The sequence below is a fragment of the Suncus etruscus genome, chromosome 4 (assembly GCF_024139225.1).
Source record: "Suncus etruscus isolate mSunEtr1 chromosome 4, mSunEtr1.pri.cur, whole genome shotgun sequence".
NCBI classification, from domain to species: domain Eukaryota; kingdom Metazoa; phylum Chordata; class Mammalia; order Eulipotyphla; family Soricidae; genus Suncus; species Suncus etruscus.
In genome coordinates, this window is record NC_064851.1 from 3,911,184 (window position 1) to 3,928,367 (window position 17,184).

At 39.2% G+C, this 17,184-nt stretch overlaps 1 protein-coding gene across 1 annotated transcript in view; it reads left to right on the top strand.

Annotated features, from left to right (window-relative positions):
- LOC126006916 (potassium channel subfamily U member 1-like) overlaps window positions 1-17,184 on the top strand; it is a 130,114-nt gene that overhangs the window by 14,885 nt on the left and 98,045 nt on the right. The window contains exons 3-7 of the mRNA XM_049772456.1: window positions 8,118-8,179; window positions 10,177-10,267; window positions 12,652-12,763; window positions 13,941-14,016; window positions 16,108-16,183. Of these exons, the coding sequence (XP_049628413.1) occupies window positions 8,118-8,179; window positions 10,177-10,267; window positions 12,652-12,763; window positions 13,941-14,016; window positions 16,108-16,183 (417 nt within the window). The remainder of the gene's footprint in view (window positions 1-8,117; window positions 8,180-10,176; window positions 10,268-12,651; window positions 12,764-13,940; window positions 14,017-16,107; window positions 16,184-17,184) is intronic.

Genomic DNA, 17,184 nt, shown 5'->3' on the forward strand with positions numbered 1-17,184 from the left:
CTGTGCTATCTCTCCGGGCCCTCAAGCAATTATTTAATGAGACTTTTCTTCTTACCACTCAGAATACATGATCAGAAAAATTAGGCCATTCTAAATCTCTGACTCCACATAAAATTATTTTTCTAAGAATTGAGGTTTAAGCACTGTGTGGTCATTTCTTGTTCCCATGTGCATTGCTAGAATGTTCCAATGTACATTTAAGATCTTTTGGGCCGGGCGGTGGCGCTGGAGGTAAGGTGCCTGCCTTGCCTGCGCTAGCCTAGGACGGACCGCGGTTCGATCCCCCGGCGTCCCATATGGTCCCCCAAGAAGCCAGGAGCAACTTCTGAGCGCGTAGCCAGGAGTAACCCCTGAGCGTCACAGGGTGTGGCCCAAAAACCAAAAAAAAAAAAAAAAAAAAAAAAAGATCTTTTGATATACAGGGACATTTGGCTCAAACTGTAGCCTTTTTCATGACTTAATAGAGTCCTTATTATTCTAAAATTAAAATATAGGAATAAATGATTAGAAGGGTTAAATTATTTTAAAGGATTTAAATGATTAAATGAGAGATAGGTCAGGTGGCCTTGCTCATTCTTTGCTGAGTTTAAGCCCTATCACCACCTGATCCAATGCATCTCCAGCAACCTCACCAGATGGAGTCTGGTGGTCCAAATACCTCTAATTTTTTTTGGGGGGGTCACACCTGGCAGTACTCAGGGGTTACTTCTGGCTCTATGCTCAGAAATCGCTCCTGGCAAGCTCGGGGGACCATATGAGATGCCGGGATTCGAACCACTGTCTTTCTACATACAACGCAAATGACTTACCTCCATGCTATCTCTCTGGCCCCAAATACCTCTATTTGAGTACCAATTCCTAAATCTCACACCATCAAGCAATTTAAGTAAGAAATCTTATAGTGAGGTTCCTTATAGTGAGAAATTATAGTGAGAAACCTCATAGTCATGGTCAGTGAGAAACTCACTCCTAACATCTGGGTATGGCTTTAGTTAAAAAAAAAAAAAAAAAAAAGAAGGGCCCAGAGAGATAGCACAGCGGTGTTTGCCTTGCAAGTAGCCGATCCAGGACCAAAGGTAGTTGGTTCGAATCCCAGTGTCCCATATAGTCCCCTATGCCTGCCAGGAGCTATTTCTGAGCAGACAGCCAGGAGTAACCCCTGAGCACCGCTGAGTGTGGCCCCCCCCCAAAAAAAAAATAAAGTTTTCTAATTTTACTAGAATCTAACAGGTAAGTAGCATGAAGTTGCTGAGGCTCCTTTTTTTCTTTATTTTTTATTGTAAGAATTTATTCAAGAGGGCCCGGAGAGATAGCACAGCGGCGTTTGCCTTGCAAACGGCCGATCCAGGACCAAAGGTGGTTGGTTCGAATCCCGGTGTCCCATATGGTCCCCCGTGCCTGCCAGGAGCTACTTCTGAGCAGACAGCCAGGAGGAACCCCTGAGCACCGCCGGGTGTGGCCCAAAAACCAAAAACCAAAAACCAAAAAAAAAAAAAAAAAAAAAAAAAAAAAAGAATTTATTCAAGAGACAAAATTAATTAACATAATGAGGTAAACTAACATAATATAGTGACATAACATAATGTATAATATAATTGATATAATAATAATACATGTAAGTCAAAGAAAGTTTCTGATTAAAAACACAATTTGAGGGGCCGGGAAGGTGGCACTAGAGTAAAGTGTCTGCCTTGCAAGCCCTAGCGTAGGATAGACCGCGGTTCGATCCCCCGGCGTCCCATTTGGTCCCCCCAAGCCAGGGGCGATTTCTGAGCGCATAGCCAGGAGTAACCTCTGAGCGTCAAACGGGTGTGGTCCAAAATCCAAAAAACAAACAAACAAAAAACCCCCACAATTTGAGGCTCCTTTTTGTTCTCTCTCTAAAAGACAAATACTTCAGCAATTACTAAAATAAATCCATTTTGTAATGCTTTTTTTGGTCCATGGATAATGAGATAAAGGATAAAATACTTCTTCTTTAGGCAGAAAGAAACCTATCCCTTCCAATCCTGACCAGTACAGTATGTCAGTTTGAACAATCTGGGACCGAGGGTGTGTGATAAAGTCATGTTACAGACTGTAGAATTTAATATTAACAGGTCATGTAGAAAAACAGTAAAACTAATTTTATGAAATACTGAATAAGCAACTTCAGGGTTCCCTGAGTTAGATATGATGGGGGTGATTTCTGACAGATAACACAGCAGGGAGTTCGATCCCCCCGCCCCGAATCCCATTACTTTCTTTGAGATCCAGATAAGTCTTAAACCCTTTATTTTTGCTTTTAGAAAACCATCTTATCAAAAGGCAACCCCCAAAAAACATTCTCAAGTCTTCACTTGCAAGGAGCATTTCATCATACCATAGAAATGCTACTTTCAGCAGAGACGTTGGTGGGCCGTGTTTTGGTAAGCACATTTTCATTGTAGTTTTCTTCCCTCCCCTTCCCTCCCCTCCCCTTCCCTTCCCTCCCCTTCTCTCCCCTCCCCTCCCCTTCCCTTTCCTCTCCTCCCCTACCCTTCCCTCCTCTTCCCTCCCCTCCCTTTCCCTCCCCTTTCCTTCTTTCCCCTTCCCTCCTTCCCTTCCCTCCCCTCCCTTCCCTTCCCTACACTCCCCCGTCCCTTCTCTTCTATCCCTTCACCTTCCCTCTCTTCCCCCCTCCCCTCCCCTCCCTTCCCTTCCCTTCCCTTCCCTCCCCTTCCCTACCCTCCCCTTCCCTTCCCTTCCCTTCCCTTCCCTTCCCTTCCCTTCCCTCCCCTTTCTTTCTTTCCCCTTCCCTTCCCTCCCTTCCCCTCCTCTTCCCTTCCCTCCCCTTCCCTCCCCTCCTCTCCCCTTTCCTTTCCTTCTCCCCTTTTTTTGGTTTTTGGGTCACACCCAGCAGCGCTCAGGGGTTACTCCTGGCTCTACGCTCAGAAATCGCTCCTGGCAGGCTTCAGGGATCATATTGGGATGTCGGGATTCGAACCACCGTCCTTCTGCATGTAAGGCAAACGCCCTACCTCCATGCTATCTCTCTGGCCCTTCTTTCCCTTTCTTTCTTTCTTTCTTTTTTTTTTTTTGGTTTTTGGGTCACACCCAGCAGCGCTCAGGGGTTACTCCTGGCTTCATGCTCAGAAATCGCTCCTGGCAGGCTCAGGGGACCATATGGGACGCCGGGATTCGAACCGATGACCTTCTGCATGAAAGCCAAACGGCTTACCTCCATGCTATCTCTCTGGCCCTTCTTTCCCTTTCTTTCTAAGTTTCTTCCTTTTCTTTCTAAATTTCTTTTTCTTTCTTTCTTTTCTTTCTTTCTTTCTTTCTTTCTTTCTTTCTTTCTTTCTTTCTTTCTTTCTTTCTTTCTTTCTTTCTTTCTTTCTTTCTTTCTTTCTTTCTTTCTTTCTCTCTTTCTTTCTTTCTATATTTCTTTCTTCTTTTTCTTTCTTTCTTTCTTTCTTTCTTTCTTTCTTTTGTTCTTTCGTTCTTTCTTTCTTACTTTCTTTCTGTCGTTCTTTTTTTCTCTTCTCTGTTTCTTCTTTCTTTCTTCCTTTCTTCTTCCTTCCTTCCTCCTTCCTTCCTTCCTTCCTTCCTTCCTTCCTTCCTTCCTTCCTTCCTTCCTTCCTTCCTTCCTTCCTTCCTTCCTTCTTTCTTTCTTTCTTTCTTCCTTCCTTCTTTCTTTCTTTCTTTCTTTCTTTCTTTCTTTCTTTCTTTCTCTTCTTTCATCTTTTTCTTTCTTTTTTTGTGCCACATCCCTTGACACTCAAGGTTTCTCCCGGCTCTGCATTCAGAAGTCACTCCTGGCAGTCTCAGAGGACTATATGGGATGCTGAGAATCAAATCTAGGTCGGTCTGGGTTAGCCACATGCAAGACAAACACTATTCCCTGCGGTATTGCTCTGGTCCCTCACGATTGTTTTCTAATGAACTTTAGCCATAAACATGACATTTAGGTGAGTTTCTCATTTAGGTGAATCTGTGGTGTTCCCTGGTAGGAACTCAAAACTGTTTTTCACTACTCTTCCATCTATTACTTGGTTTGCCTTTTCTTTACAATGAATATTATTTTTTATTGCATAATTTGTATTTGTTCTCAGGTTATCAATTAGAAAAAATAATTTACTAGGACAAAGACTTGCATGTTGTTTATCTTACATTTCACATGATGTTCAGAAACATATAGCAATAAACTATATATTAAAGGTGATGGGGGCCGGAGAGGTGGCGCTAGAGGTAAGGTGTCTGCCTTGCAAGCGCTAGCCAAGGAAGGACTGCGGTTTGATCCCCCGGCATCCCATATGGTCCCCCAAAGCCAGGGGCAATTTCTGAGCGCGTAGCCAAGAGTAACCCTTGAGCATCAAACGGGTGTGGCCCCCAAAACAAAACAAAACAAAAAAAAGAAAGGTGATGATGGGGCTGGAGCGGTGGTGCAAGCAGTATGGCATCTGCCTTGCCCACGCTAGCCTCAGACGGGCCGTGGTTCGATCCCCCGTCATCCCATATGGTCCCCCAAGCCAGGAGCAATTTCTGAGTGCATAGCCAGGAGTAACCCTTGAACATCACCGGGTGTGGCCCCCCAAACCCCCCCAAAAAGAAAGGTGATGTTGATTGCATCATTTAAATGTATAGCTAATGGGCCAGAGTGATAGTGCTTGCAAGTAGCTGATTTCAGTTGTCTCCTGCATCGTACCTGGCTCTTGACTTTGCCAGGAAAGATCTCTGAGTGCATAACTGGAGTAAGTGTTGCGCACAAGCCAAGTGTGCCCCCAACAATTTATAGCTAATTTCCCTCTATTTGATTTTAAGTACACTTTATTAATACTAAACTATTTTGTGCTTCTATACTATTCAAAAACTACTTTCTATTTTACTCTAACTTGTACATATTAATACTTAGTTCAGTTATTTTCTTGGGGAAAATTTCACTTTTTTTTTATCCTATTAAGACTAAACATCCTCAAATTTTTGATTTGTTCATGAGCAGTAATTAAAAACAGATGTATATGCCTATCTTCACCAATGCATATGTGCTCCTTGAGAAATAAACCACTTTATGAAATGTTTATATTCCATTATCTGAAAATTGCATATGCTCTATAAATGAATTTCCACTAACCATTTTAGTAGTTGATCTGAAAATTTAAAAAAAAAAAATAGGTAATTTGAGGGGCTGGAGAGACAGCATAGAGGTAGGGCATGCAGAAGGACGGTGGTTTGAATCTCGGCATCCCATATAGTCCCCCGAGCCTGCCAGGAGCCATTTCTGAGCGCATAGCCAGGAGTAATCCCTGAGCACTGCCGGGAGTGACCCAAAAACCAACCAAACAAACAAACAAAAAAAGGTAATTCGAGGTTATGCTGCCACCTAATGGTGATATGGTAGAAATAAATGGGTATATTTAATAAATATGATATGATATGATAGAAATAAATGGGTATATTTAATAAATGGTATATTATATAATAAATGGTATATTTTAAATGATTATTTTGTAATTAATAAAATTGCATTTTTTCTAGTACCTGTTATATGAGAATTTATATGGTTTATGGTTTGGAAGTATCTAAGTAAAATTCATTCCATGAAATTTGTGCATTTTTGGATTATTTGGGAATCCTTTTCTTTTTAGGTAGTCCCAAGTTTTCCTTTTTTCTTAAATTCCTGCTGGTATGGGGTGTTTTGATAAACTATGTTTTGTTCTTTGTTATATTATCAATGACTTATTGGTTGAAATCATTTAAATGTTCAAATTTTATTTGGATTTATAAAAGTACCAATATATATATATATATATATATATATATATATATATATATATTTAAAGAGTCACTAGAAAAATAGCAAAAAAAATGCCATCCTCTGTTTAATAGTATAGGGAAATTGGTAGGAATGAACAGATAAAATATTTTATACCAAAAATTATTTACTCAGGGGTTAGAGCGGTGGCAGAAGCTGTAGGGCGTCTGCTTTGCATGCGCTAACCTAGAGCAGTCCTTGGTTCGATCCCCCAGCTAGGTTCCTCCTAGCTCTATGCTCAGAAATCGCTCCTGGCAGGCTCGGGACCATCTGGGATGCTGTATTCGAACCATCTTTCTGTATGCAAGGCAAATGTCCTACCTCCATGGTATCTCTCCAGCCCCGAGAAATAATTATTATACCTAAATCGAAGCTACATTTTATCTCAAAAATTATTACAATGAGAATAAACATTAAATTTACCATGAGAGTAAACATTAAATTCTTATAATGCGTAGAGAACACTAAGTTGAGATCATAGTGATCTGATAGCAGTCTCAAAGCCAACAATTTCTTCCCAAATCACATTTACCAACTCATTTGATAAATTTAAAGTGGCCAAAGGTCAGGGCTGAAGCAATAATACAACTGATAGGGCACTTGTTTTGCACATGGCTGAATTGAGTTCAATCCCTGGCACTCACATGGTCCCCTAAGAACTTCCATGAATAACTCCTGAGTGAAGTGCCACCTCTATGCATGGGTGAATGTGTCCCAAACTCTAAAATATAAACTGGCCAAAGATAGCCTAATCCAGGGATAATTCCCAAAGGGGTGAATAAAGAAAAAATCTTGGGGCCGGGCGGTGGCGCTGGAGGTAAGGTGCCTGCCTTGCCTGCGCTAGCCTAGGACGGACCGCGGTTCGATCCCCCGGCGTCCCATATGGTCCCCCAAGAAGCCAGGAGCAACTTCTGAGCGCATAGCCAGGAGTAACTCCTGAGCGTCACCGGGTGTGGCCCAAAAACCAAAAAAAAAAAAAAAAAAAAAAAAATCTTCATCTTGTCCTAGGAGGTCACTTGAATAGAAAATGAATTAAATACTAATCAAAGTAAAATAAAGTCACTCCATTTTGTCCTGAAATCATTAAGCCTGAAAATATTTCATCCAAATGCATCTTGAGATTTTGAAAGGACCAATTACTGTTTATAATTTACAACCTTGCTTATTTTGCAGACCAGATACATTGATGTGTTAAAAATACACTCACTTCTATTTCCTCATGAATAGCCCTTTCCTTCTGGTCAAAATTCTAACTATTTGTAAGGATGTGTTTAGGGAAAATGAAAGTATATTAGGCTTTTCCCTTCATTGGCATATCTAGCCTTGGGCTGGAAGGGACAACTTGGCTGACTTCAGAACTCAATGAAAGAAGATAACTTCAGACACAAAAGGGAAGGATAGTTTGACTGATGGTGGCAAAGAGAGGTCCTTGAGCATAGAATTATCTCTGTTCGGGCCCGGAGAGATAGCACAGTGGCGTTTGCCTTGCAAGCAGCCGATCCAGGACCAAAGGTGGTTGGTTCGAATCCCGGTGTCCCATATGGTCCCTCGTGCCTGCCAGGAGCTATTTCTGAGCAGACAGCCAGGAGGAACCCCTGAGCAATGCCGGGTGTGGCCCAAAAACAACAACAAAAAAAGAATTATCTCTGTTCTCTTTCTATGAAAGAAATGCACCTGCCACTCACTCAAGACGATAACTGCCAATAAGAGAGAAACTAGAAATAGCATAGATGTAATTTCCCCCCAGAGTTGTGCTTTAATAAAGTGGATACAATAAGAGAGCTGCTCCATTAAAGCAGGATTCTGGATCTCCTACAGCTAGTGGTCTTTGGGCTACCCAACTCCCCAACCCAGAATCCCTGGAGGTCAGGTGCTCCACAAGTGGCATAGCCAAGAGAAACACATGTTTGAAATGGATGCATCTATGAAACAAGTTTTAGTGCAGTGTAATACTAAAATACACATAAGATATATATAACAATAAATAATAATAATAATATTTTTTTCTAACATGTAATGAAGTAGTACATAACATCTTAAGAACTTAATAAGTTTGATAGGTGGGTAAATGAATAAATGACAGGGTTTGAAGTGAGAAAGTTTTAGGAAGAACAGGAATGGCAAACTATTTTTATATTAAAATTAGGTAAATAAAATGGATTCAAATCATTTATTGAAGATCATTAAAGGTTCAATGAATTCTTAAATGAAGGCCAACTTAGAATCATGTGTAAAAAGTGGTAATATATTCATGTCATGATTAAAATGAATATTTGTGTTGGTTTACCTATATTAATTATCAGAAGAATGAAATAATCCATTTATGTTTTTGTTGCTTTTACAGATGATCCTTGTCTTTTTACTAAGTATTGGGTCCCTTATAATTTATTTCATCAATTCAACAGAGTGAGTAAAATTCTATTACCTCATCAGATAACTACATCATCATATATAAGTGCACATCATTAGCTTACTCAAAAATTTCTCTCATAAATAATACTCAGTATGAGTGCATGCACACAAAGTTGTACACATACAACATAAAAACAGACACAATCTTATTAAAATTAGAAAATGTGTAATTTCTTCCATTGAACACCAAAAACAACTCTTAAAAAATGTATGAGTTGAGGGGCTGGAGAGATAGCATGGAGGTAAGGCGTTTGCCTTTCATGCCAAAGGACTGTGGTTTGAATCCCATATGGAATCCCATAGGGTCCCCTGAGCCAGCCAGGAGCAATTTCTTTCTTTTTTCTTTTTTTTGAGCGATTTCTCTTTCTTTCTTTCTTTCTTTCTTTCTTTCTTTCTTTCTTTCTTTCTTTCTTTCTTTCTTTCTTTCTTTCTTTCTTTCTTTCTTTCTTTCTTTCTTTCTTTCTTTCTGTCTGTCTGTCTGTCTGTCTGTCTGTCTGTCTGTCTGTCTGTCTGTCTGTCTGTCTGTCTTTCTTTCTTTCTTTCTTTCTTTCTTTCTTTCTTTCTTTCTTTCTTTCTTTCTTTCTTTCTTTCTTTCTTTCTTTCTTTCTTTCTTTCTTTCTTTCTTTCTGCCACACCCGTTTGATGCTCAGGGGTTACTTCTGGCTAAGTGCTCAGAAATCGCCCCTGGCTTGTGGGGGACCATATGGGATGCCAGGGGATCAAACTGCTGTCCTTCCTTGGCTAGCGCTTGGAAGGCAGACACCTTACCTCTAGCGCCACCTCACCGGCCCTCAGGAGCGATTTCTGAGCATAGAGGCAGGAGTAACCCCTGAGCGCTGCCGGGTGTGGCCCAAAAACAAAAACAAACAAACTCAAGAAAAAGTATGAGTTGAGGGGCCGGAGAGATAGCATGGAGGTAAGGCATTTGCCTTTCATGTAGAAGGTCATTGGTTCAAATCTCAACATCCCATATGGTCCCCCGAGCCTGCCCGGAGCGATTTCTGAGCTTGGAGCCATGAGTAACCCCTGAGCACTGCCAGATGTGACCCAAAAACCAAAAAAAAAAAAAAAAAAAAAAAAAAAAAGTATGAGTTTTCTGTATCCTGTCGTACAGTATTGCTAAGAAATGTGTGTGGCACAGTGTTATTTTTTTCTAGAGTCCAAGAGATTTCAAGCTTCCAATTGTCATATCTTCTCTGGGGTCACTTAGAATAGATTTTTCATCTTTTGTTCCTTATATGTTATATCATAAATTCTGAAATCATCTCAAGGTTTCTCATGTGGTTCAGACTTTCTATAACCTAAGAAAAGGGAAAGTTCTAGAATGCATTGTCCAGTTACAATGAAGCAAAGTATTCTATGATTTATTTGTAAAGGCATTCCTGCTTTAGTCCTAAAGTTAAGATATTCAATGGACATGACACATTCTAATCCATATGATTAGATACTATGCTGGTATACCTGGGAATTGTAATTACACTACATTATGCTGAAGTGATATTTGAATTTCAGAGCCTCAAAAATTTGCAAATTTAGAGATACTAGGGAAACTAGCAGTCTTTTCTTTTTGTGTATGTGTGGCTATTTTCAGATATTTAAGCAATTTTTTTTCTAATTTTTTTTCTCATATCAGTCCAGCTTTACCTAGTTTAGGTCTACAATAGAAACATGCAGAAGACCAGCTAGATGGTTGGTTGGTCTTTCAAACCAAGAAGTGCATCCCCATCATCTTGATATCTCTAAATTCTATTGCTAAAATGAAAATGAAATGACTAAACTCAGAAAAACAGATAATTTTCCTGTTAATTTTAGTTCCATACAAAGTCCAGTGGTTTTCTAATATATTTGCTATCAGGAGAAATGCAATTTTCTTCATGTCTAACCTATTCATATAAATAAATTTACTTTCTGTTCCTTAGTCCTATATTTGCACAAATATTAAAATATTAAAATGTTCAGCTATACAAACTAACCTTGTTTCTTTTTTTCAGTCCTGTTGCAAGCTGTACTGCATATGATGATATAACCATTTCCTTTGACATGATAATCAATGGTTTTTTTGCTATATATTTTGGATTGAGAGTAAGTAAAAATGAAGTGGAGTATACAAATATAACAGGCACAATATAAGATGGTGCTTTTGTTTAAATCTCTAATGTAAGAGGTTTTGTGCCCTAAATTACTAAATGCGCATGAATTTTTAAGTACTTATCCAAGATATAGATTTTAATGCATTCACTTATTACATTTTAAAAATATATATATAGTTATATCTCTACAAATAATTACACAGTTATATATAACATATGAGACACATATGAAATATATATATGAAATAATGCCATGGTTATAAGAAATCTTATATATTTTTTTATTTATTGTTTGGTTTTTGGGCCACACCCAGTGATGCTCAGGGGTTACTCCTGGCTATGCGCTCAGAAATTGCTCCTGGCTTGGAGGATCATACGGGATGCTAGGAATTGAACCGAGGTTTGTCCTGGGTCATTGCATGCAATGTAAATGCCCGAATTGCTGCACAATTGCTCTGGCCCCGATTCTAAAAAATTTTGCTGAAAATATTTTGGCTAGAAGCTTGCTCATGCAGCAATTTTACTCTGAGCTGTAGAAGAATACAAAATAAAATGGTCTACAAAATAATATAACATTAACTTTAAAAGACCTTTTACTGTGTGTGCATATTCATGGTGTTGAACAAATTATCTTTTATTTTACAGAAAATAGAAAATGAAAATAATTTTGAAAAAAGATATAAAACATACATAATCATTAAGAAAGTTAAAAAATATCTAAATACCTCACTGTGAAAACATTGCCAAAAATACAAATTATGGGGGGCCGGAGAGATAGCATGGAGGTAAGGCGTTTGTCTTTCATGCAGAAGGTCATCAGTTCGAATCCCGGTGTCCCATATGGTCCCCCGTGCCTGCCAGGAGCAATTTCTGAGCATGGAGCCAGGAGTAACTCCTGAGCACTGCCGTGTGTGACCCAAAAACCACACACACACACACAAAATACAAATTATGGGCCAGGAATACAACTCTGTGCTATAACACTTGCCTTGCATGTTTGAGTCCATGAGTTCAATGTACATATACACAATGTACACATATAAATATATATAATTCAAATATATATAATATATAACATTAAAATACATTTAAAATGGCAAGTTCATGGAAACACACTTTCTTTTTATGTGTTATGCCGAAGAACTTGTCCTCAAAGTAATTTATTCGTTCATAATATGGTAGTCTTTACTTTTTTCTTGTGTTTTCTGGGATCAAGCTTTCTCAAGATGTGAAATCAGAGTATAAGTCTAGTGAAATAAAAGCAATTTGTCAGCCATTTTCCCTGAACATCATGGCTTGAACTGCACAGGCCCTTGTACTCGTGGATTTTTTTTTTTTTTTTTTGCCTGTTGGTCTCATTTACAGAGTCAGTCAATCTGCAAAAAAGTTGATCGAATCCCCAGATGCAGAATCCATAGGAAAGGAGAATCAAGTACAAATGACAAGTGGATTTTCCACAGGTTTAGTGATCAAGAGTCAGCTCTATTATACATACCCAAATGCATACAGCTACATATACATATATACATACATGTATATGTACATACATGCTTCTGTGATTTTCCTTCTAAAATTTTCTGACAACAACCATTAATATTTTTATTACAATGGTCCACTTCCCATTCTTGAAATTTTTGCTTTCTTTTTAAATTTATTTTTATTTTTTATTATTATTTTTTTTCCCCATGCCATCTCAATTCTTGCTTTCTTAATCTAAGTTGGGAAGTTCATCCACACCTGCCTTGACCAGCAGCTATAAAGTCACCTGCCTTGAACAGACAGATATACATGTCTCTGTCTTGGCCAGCGTCAGTGCTTTTTCCATTGAATTTTATCTTTTTTTTTTTTTTTTTTTTTTTTTTTTGGCGTCCCTGGGTGTGAATTTTATCTTAAACCTAGTATCTTCTTTGTTAAAAAATAGTGTTTGTTTATTATAATTACATAACTTCAAAAGTTCTAGGATATGCTGGAAGATCAAAGTATTTATTCAAAGGTTCGGGTAGATGGCTCCAAGATCTGGCGTATATATTTTGCATGTGAAAGTTCCAGGTTCAATCCTATAGGGTTCCCCAAGTACTGCTATGTGTGACCCAAATAAACAAAATATTTATTTAGAATCCAGAGGGTTAAATCAGAATACAGACTTATGTCCATTTGCTAAGCACTAAAGGCTCAGTCTCTATGCCTATATTAATGTATGCTCATCTATATAGTTATCTAAATGCATGTTTATGAATAAGATAGATTGAGATGTTTGAGATGTATATAATAGGATCAATTTCATTTGGTGAATGTGATGTCCCTGGATAAAACAACTGCTCATTTTTAAATTCTTGAAGGTAACAACATTTGTGGTGCTTTGTTTCTGTCTCATAGTTTTTGGCAGCTGATGATAAGATCAAGTTTTGGTTGCAGATCAATACTATTGTAGATATCTTTACCATTCCAACACCCTTCATTTCCTGTTATTTAAAGCGTAATTGGCTAGGTGAGTGTCTTGTGTGAATCAGGAGAAATCTCTGAATTTCTCTTTATAAACTGTTCAGTGTTTATTTCTCAAATTTTACAAATTCTGGGAGGTATCAGGTCCAGGTAAGTCTTGGTGCCAACTTTAGAAACTTCAATACCATTCATTTTCATTTAAAGTCTGAATGCAATTTTAAGAAAGTCCTCAAAGAGATCTTATATTTTTGTAATGTACATTCAGCGCATTTTTCTTTAGCTGTAGTACCAACCATCATACTTAGTGCACAGTAGCTACATATTATTTATGGACTAATAATTCATTCACAACCTGAGAGGTTGTGAAGACTCCAGCATCGGTAACAGCACCAACTTTGTTCTGGGATCACACATGTTTTGAGAGATAGAAAAAGACTCTCTTGGTTTTCAAAATTATGAATCAGATCAAGGCAGGATTTGCTCTATTTAGTTATTATTTCTTAAAAAGATGTGGCCTTATTTCATGTGATTTTTATATAATCATTACATAAACACATTCCTAACTATTATCAACCTATATAAAGTAGACCATTGCATAAACATTGGCAAGTATGACATAATAACTCTACTTTAGATTTTAAGTGGAGTTAGGAGCTTTTCAGTGATTTGTTTTCAATTCTAAAGAATACTGAGTAAAAGAGCAGTGCTCAGCACACTTGGAAAGCATGCTACTAAAACTGTGCTTTCTATTAGCTCAACAGTCCTATGCTGTGGGGATTTTTTTTTGTTTTTGTTTTTGGGCCACACCCAGCGGTGCTCAGGGGTTACTCCTGGCCGTCTGCTCAGAAATAGCTCCTGGCAGGCAGGGGGACCATATGGGACACCGGGATTCGAACCAACCACCTTTGGTCCTGGATCATCTACTTGCAAGGCAAACACCGCTATGCTATCTCTCTGGGCCCAGCTGCTGTGGGAATGTTTACCATTTTCATTTTATACATATGTGAGAAGGTGAAAAAAGAGGTTTACTCTAGGTTATAACATATTCAGTGTGAGAGCAAGGGTGTATTTTACAGTGGATTAGTTTAAATATGTCACTTTAAAATATATTTTGAGTATTCTGGTAGGGTAAGAAAAGACACCATTCCAACTGCGATGTACTCAACACTCCTTGCAATTGCTCCTCCTCTTTCAGCAGCTTTGTCCTTTCCATTTCTTTGTAGGTTTAAGGTTCTTAAGAGCACTGCGGCTGCTAGAACTCCCACAAATTTTACAAATTCTTGGATCTATCAAGACCAGGTAGGTCTTGATGCTAATTTTGCTGGAAGTGCTATTAACTTACATGCTCAATATAGAAACTTAAAATGATAATCGAACATTCAACTTTAGTTATCTTTCCTCCAAAATATTGTGAACTCTCCTAACCTCCAACATATTAATAAAATACTTTCTCTCATGAGAATAGTATTACATACTGGTTAGAAAGTTTGCAATTTGAGGCCCGAGAAATAGCATGGAGGTAGGGCATTTACCTTGCATGCAGAAGGACGGTGGTTTGAATCCCGGCATCCCATATGGTCCCCTGAGCCTGCCAGAATCGATTTCTGAGCATAGAGCCAGGAGTAAATCCTTGAGCGCTGCTGGGTGTGACCCCAAACAAAAACAAAAACAAAAAATGTTTGCAATTATTTTAAAGACTATTTTTTCTTAATAGAAAACTATACATTTATTAGGCTTTAATTCTTTTTTTTTTTTTTTTTTTTTTGGTTTTTGGGCCACACCTGGTAATGCTCAGGGGTTACTCCTGGCTATGTGCTCAGAAGTTGCTCCTGGCTTGGGGGACCATATGGGACACCGGGGGATCGAACCGCGGTCTGTCCAAGGCTAGCGCAGGCAAGGCAGGCACCTTACCTTTAGCGCCACCGCCCGGCCCAGGCTTTAATTCTTGACCTTACCACCAGCTTTCTCCCATTTTTCAACCCATACATTCACCTGCAGAGTCAAAGAAATTTAGATGCTTTTGTTTAGTACATTTGTTTTATTTATTTATTTATTTATTTATTTATTTATTTAGTAATTATTTTTTGGTTTGGGGCCACACCCTGCAGTGCTCCGAGCATACTCCTAGCTCTGCAGTCAGCATTCATTTCTGGCTTGCTTTTGGGGCCAAATAGAGAGCCAGGGTTCAAACCCAGATAGGCTGCATGCAAGGCAAGTGCTCCACCTGCCATATAACTACTCTGTCCTCAAATTTGCTGTTTTACATCACTTCTTTGTCTTAGCTGGTCATATGAAACAATTCCTTTGAGAAAATAATTGCCCAGTTTAAAAAATGAATTTTATTCATAAACTTGGTGTCACTTAACATTTCAAAAACAGCAGTAAAATCCCTAAATCCCTTGAGAACAGTGCTTCCGAAGCTTTAAGCTCTTTTTTTTGGTCTCTGGGCCACACCCGGTGATGCTAGGGGTTACTCCTGGCTATGTGCTCAGAAATTGCTCCTGGCTTGGGAGACCATATAAGACTCTGGGGTATTGAACCGCTGTCCGTCCTAGGTCAGCTGTGTGCAAGGCAAATGCCCTACCACTGTGCCACTGCTCTGGCCCAGAGCTTTAAGCTCTTAGTTCTAATGTACCCTCTTGAATTTTTTTTTTTTTGGTTTTTGGGCCACACCCGTTTGACTCTCAGGGGTTACTCCTGGCTATGCACTCAGAAATAGCCCCTGGCTTGGGGGGACCATATGGGACTCCCGGGGATCGAACCGCAGTCCGTCCTACGCTAGCACTTGCAAGGTAAACACCTTACCTCTAGCGCCACCTTCCCGGCCCCACCCTCTTGAAATTTTAATATCTCTTATCTCATTACAGATATCACTATACAGTCTTATGAATTTCTCTGTTGAATGCCCATGTTTCATGGTGAAGTTGGAAACCCAAAGGGCTTCTCTTGTGTCATAAGTAGCCCTATCTTGTCTAGAAATTTAGTTTTTGAATGCTTCTGAATTTCTATCACATTATGCTTTGTTATATTGGAAGATAGGCAACAAACTTGAACATATTTTATAGTAGGCTACAGATTATCCAGTAAGTTCTCTATTTCAAATCAAAATCAGACCAAAAAGTTTCTTCTTGGTAAACAAGTGCCTGTGATTGCCTTGCTGTAGTGTTGTGCTACAAGGTCTCGAGTTTACATATGAATCAAGTAGAACATTTGTGTGACAGTGCAGTTCAGTAGATTGGGTGCAGGTCACTTCCAGTAGACTGCAAGTAAGGGTGATGCTGTTATATTTTGTCCATGAATCACACTGTACATTCAACATGCTAGAGTAGAGACATTTATATTTTCTCAGAACATATCAGAACACAAATGCTCTTTATCTTTCTTTTCTAGGAACTCAATGAAGTTTTCTAAGCTGCTAACAATAACTCTGAGTTGCTGCCTCACTGCTGCAGGATTCATACACCTGGTAAGCACCTCACCCAACTTCTAATATTGCCTGTCTGCAGGAAATGCTTAGCCTTTGAAGAATGGAGATAGACCTCCTGAAGTCCCATACCAATCACTGTAAACCGTGTGCAGTTTATTTGGTTAATATCCCTTCTGAATTCTCAATATTCTTATATTTATCACAAGCATTTCTCCTACACTCAAAATATCTATGTCCCTTCTTCTTTCAAAGTCCACTCTTAGGAAAGGAAATAATATATTCATTCTTTAAAAGCATAAATACTAGGGAAATTTATCTCCATATTTTCATCAGTGTTGCATCATTATAAATAAAAGAATAAAGAGTGAAATATTTCACCCTTAGTAAAGCTGGAGAGTTGTAGAAAAGGAATAGCTGAGTTTTGATGGGAGCTTAAGAACTTTCCTAGTTATTCCATAATTTTTTTTTTTTTTTGGTTTTTGGGCCACACCCTGTGACGCTCAGGGGTTACTCCTGGCTATGAGCTCAGAAGTTGCTCCTGGCTTCTTGGGGGACCATATGGGACGCCGGGGGAGCCGGGGGATCGAACCGCAGTCCGTCCTAGGCTAGCGCAGGCAAGGCAGGCACCTTACCCCTAGCGCCACCGCCCGGCCCCATTTTTTTCTTTTTTTAAATTATTTTTATTTTTATATATTTTTTTGGTTTTTGGGTCACACCCGGCAGTGTTCAGGGGTCACTCCTGGCTCTACACTCAGAAGTCACTCCTGGCAGGCTCGGGGAATCCTATGGGATGCCGGGATTCAAACCACCGTCCTTCTGCATGCAAGGCAAACACTTTACCTCCATGCTATCTCTCCTTCCATAATTTATTTCTATATGTAATTATTTCCTTTTTTTTGTGTGGTTTTTGGGTCACACCCGGCAGTGCTCAGGGGTTATTCCTGACTCCACACTCAGAAATTGCTCCTGGCAGGCACGGGGGACCATATGGGACACCGGGATTCGAACCAATGACCTCCTGCATGAAAGGCAAACGCCTT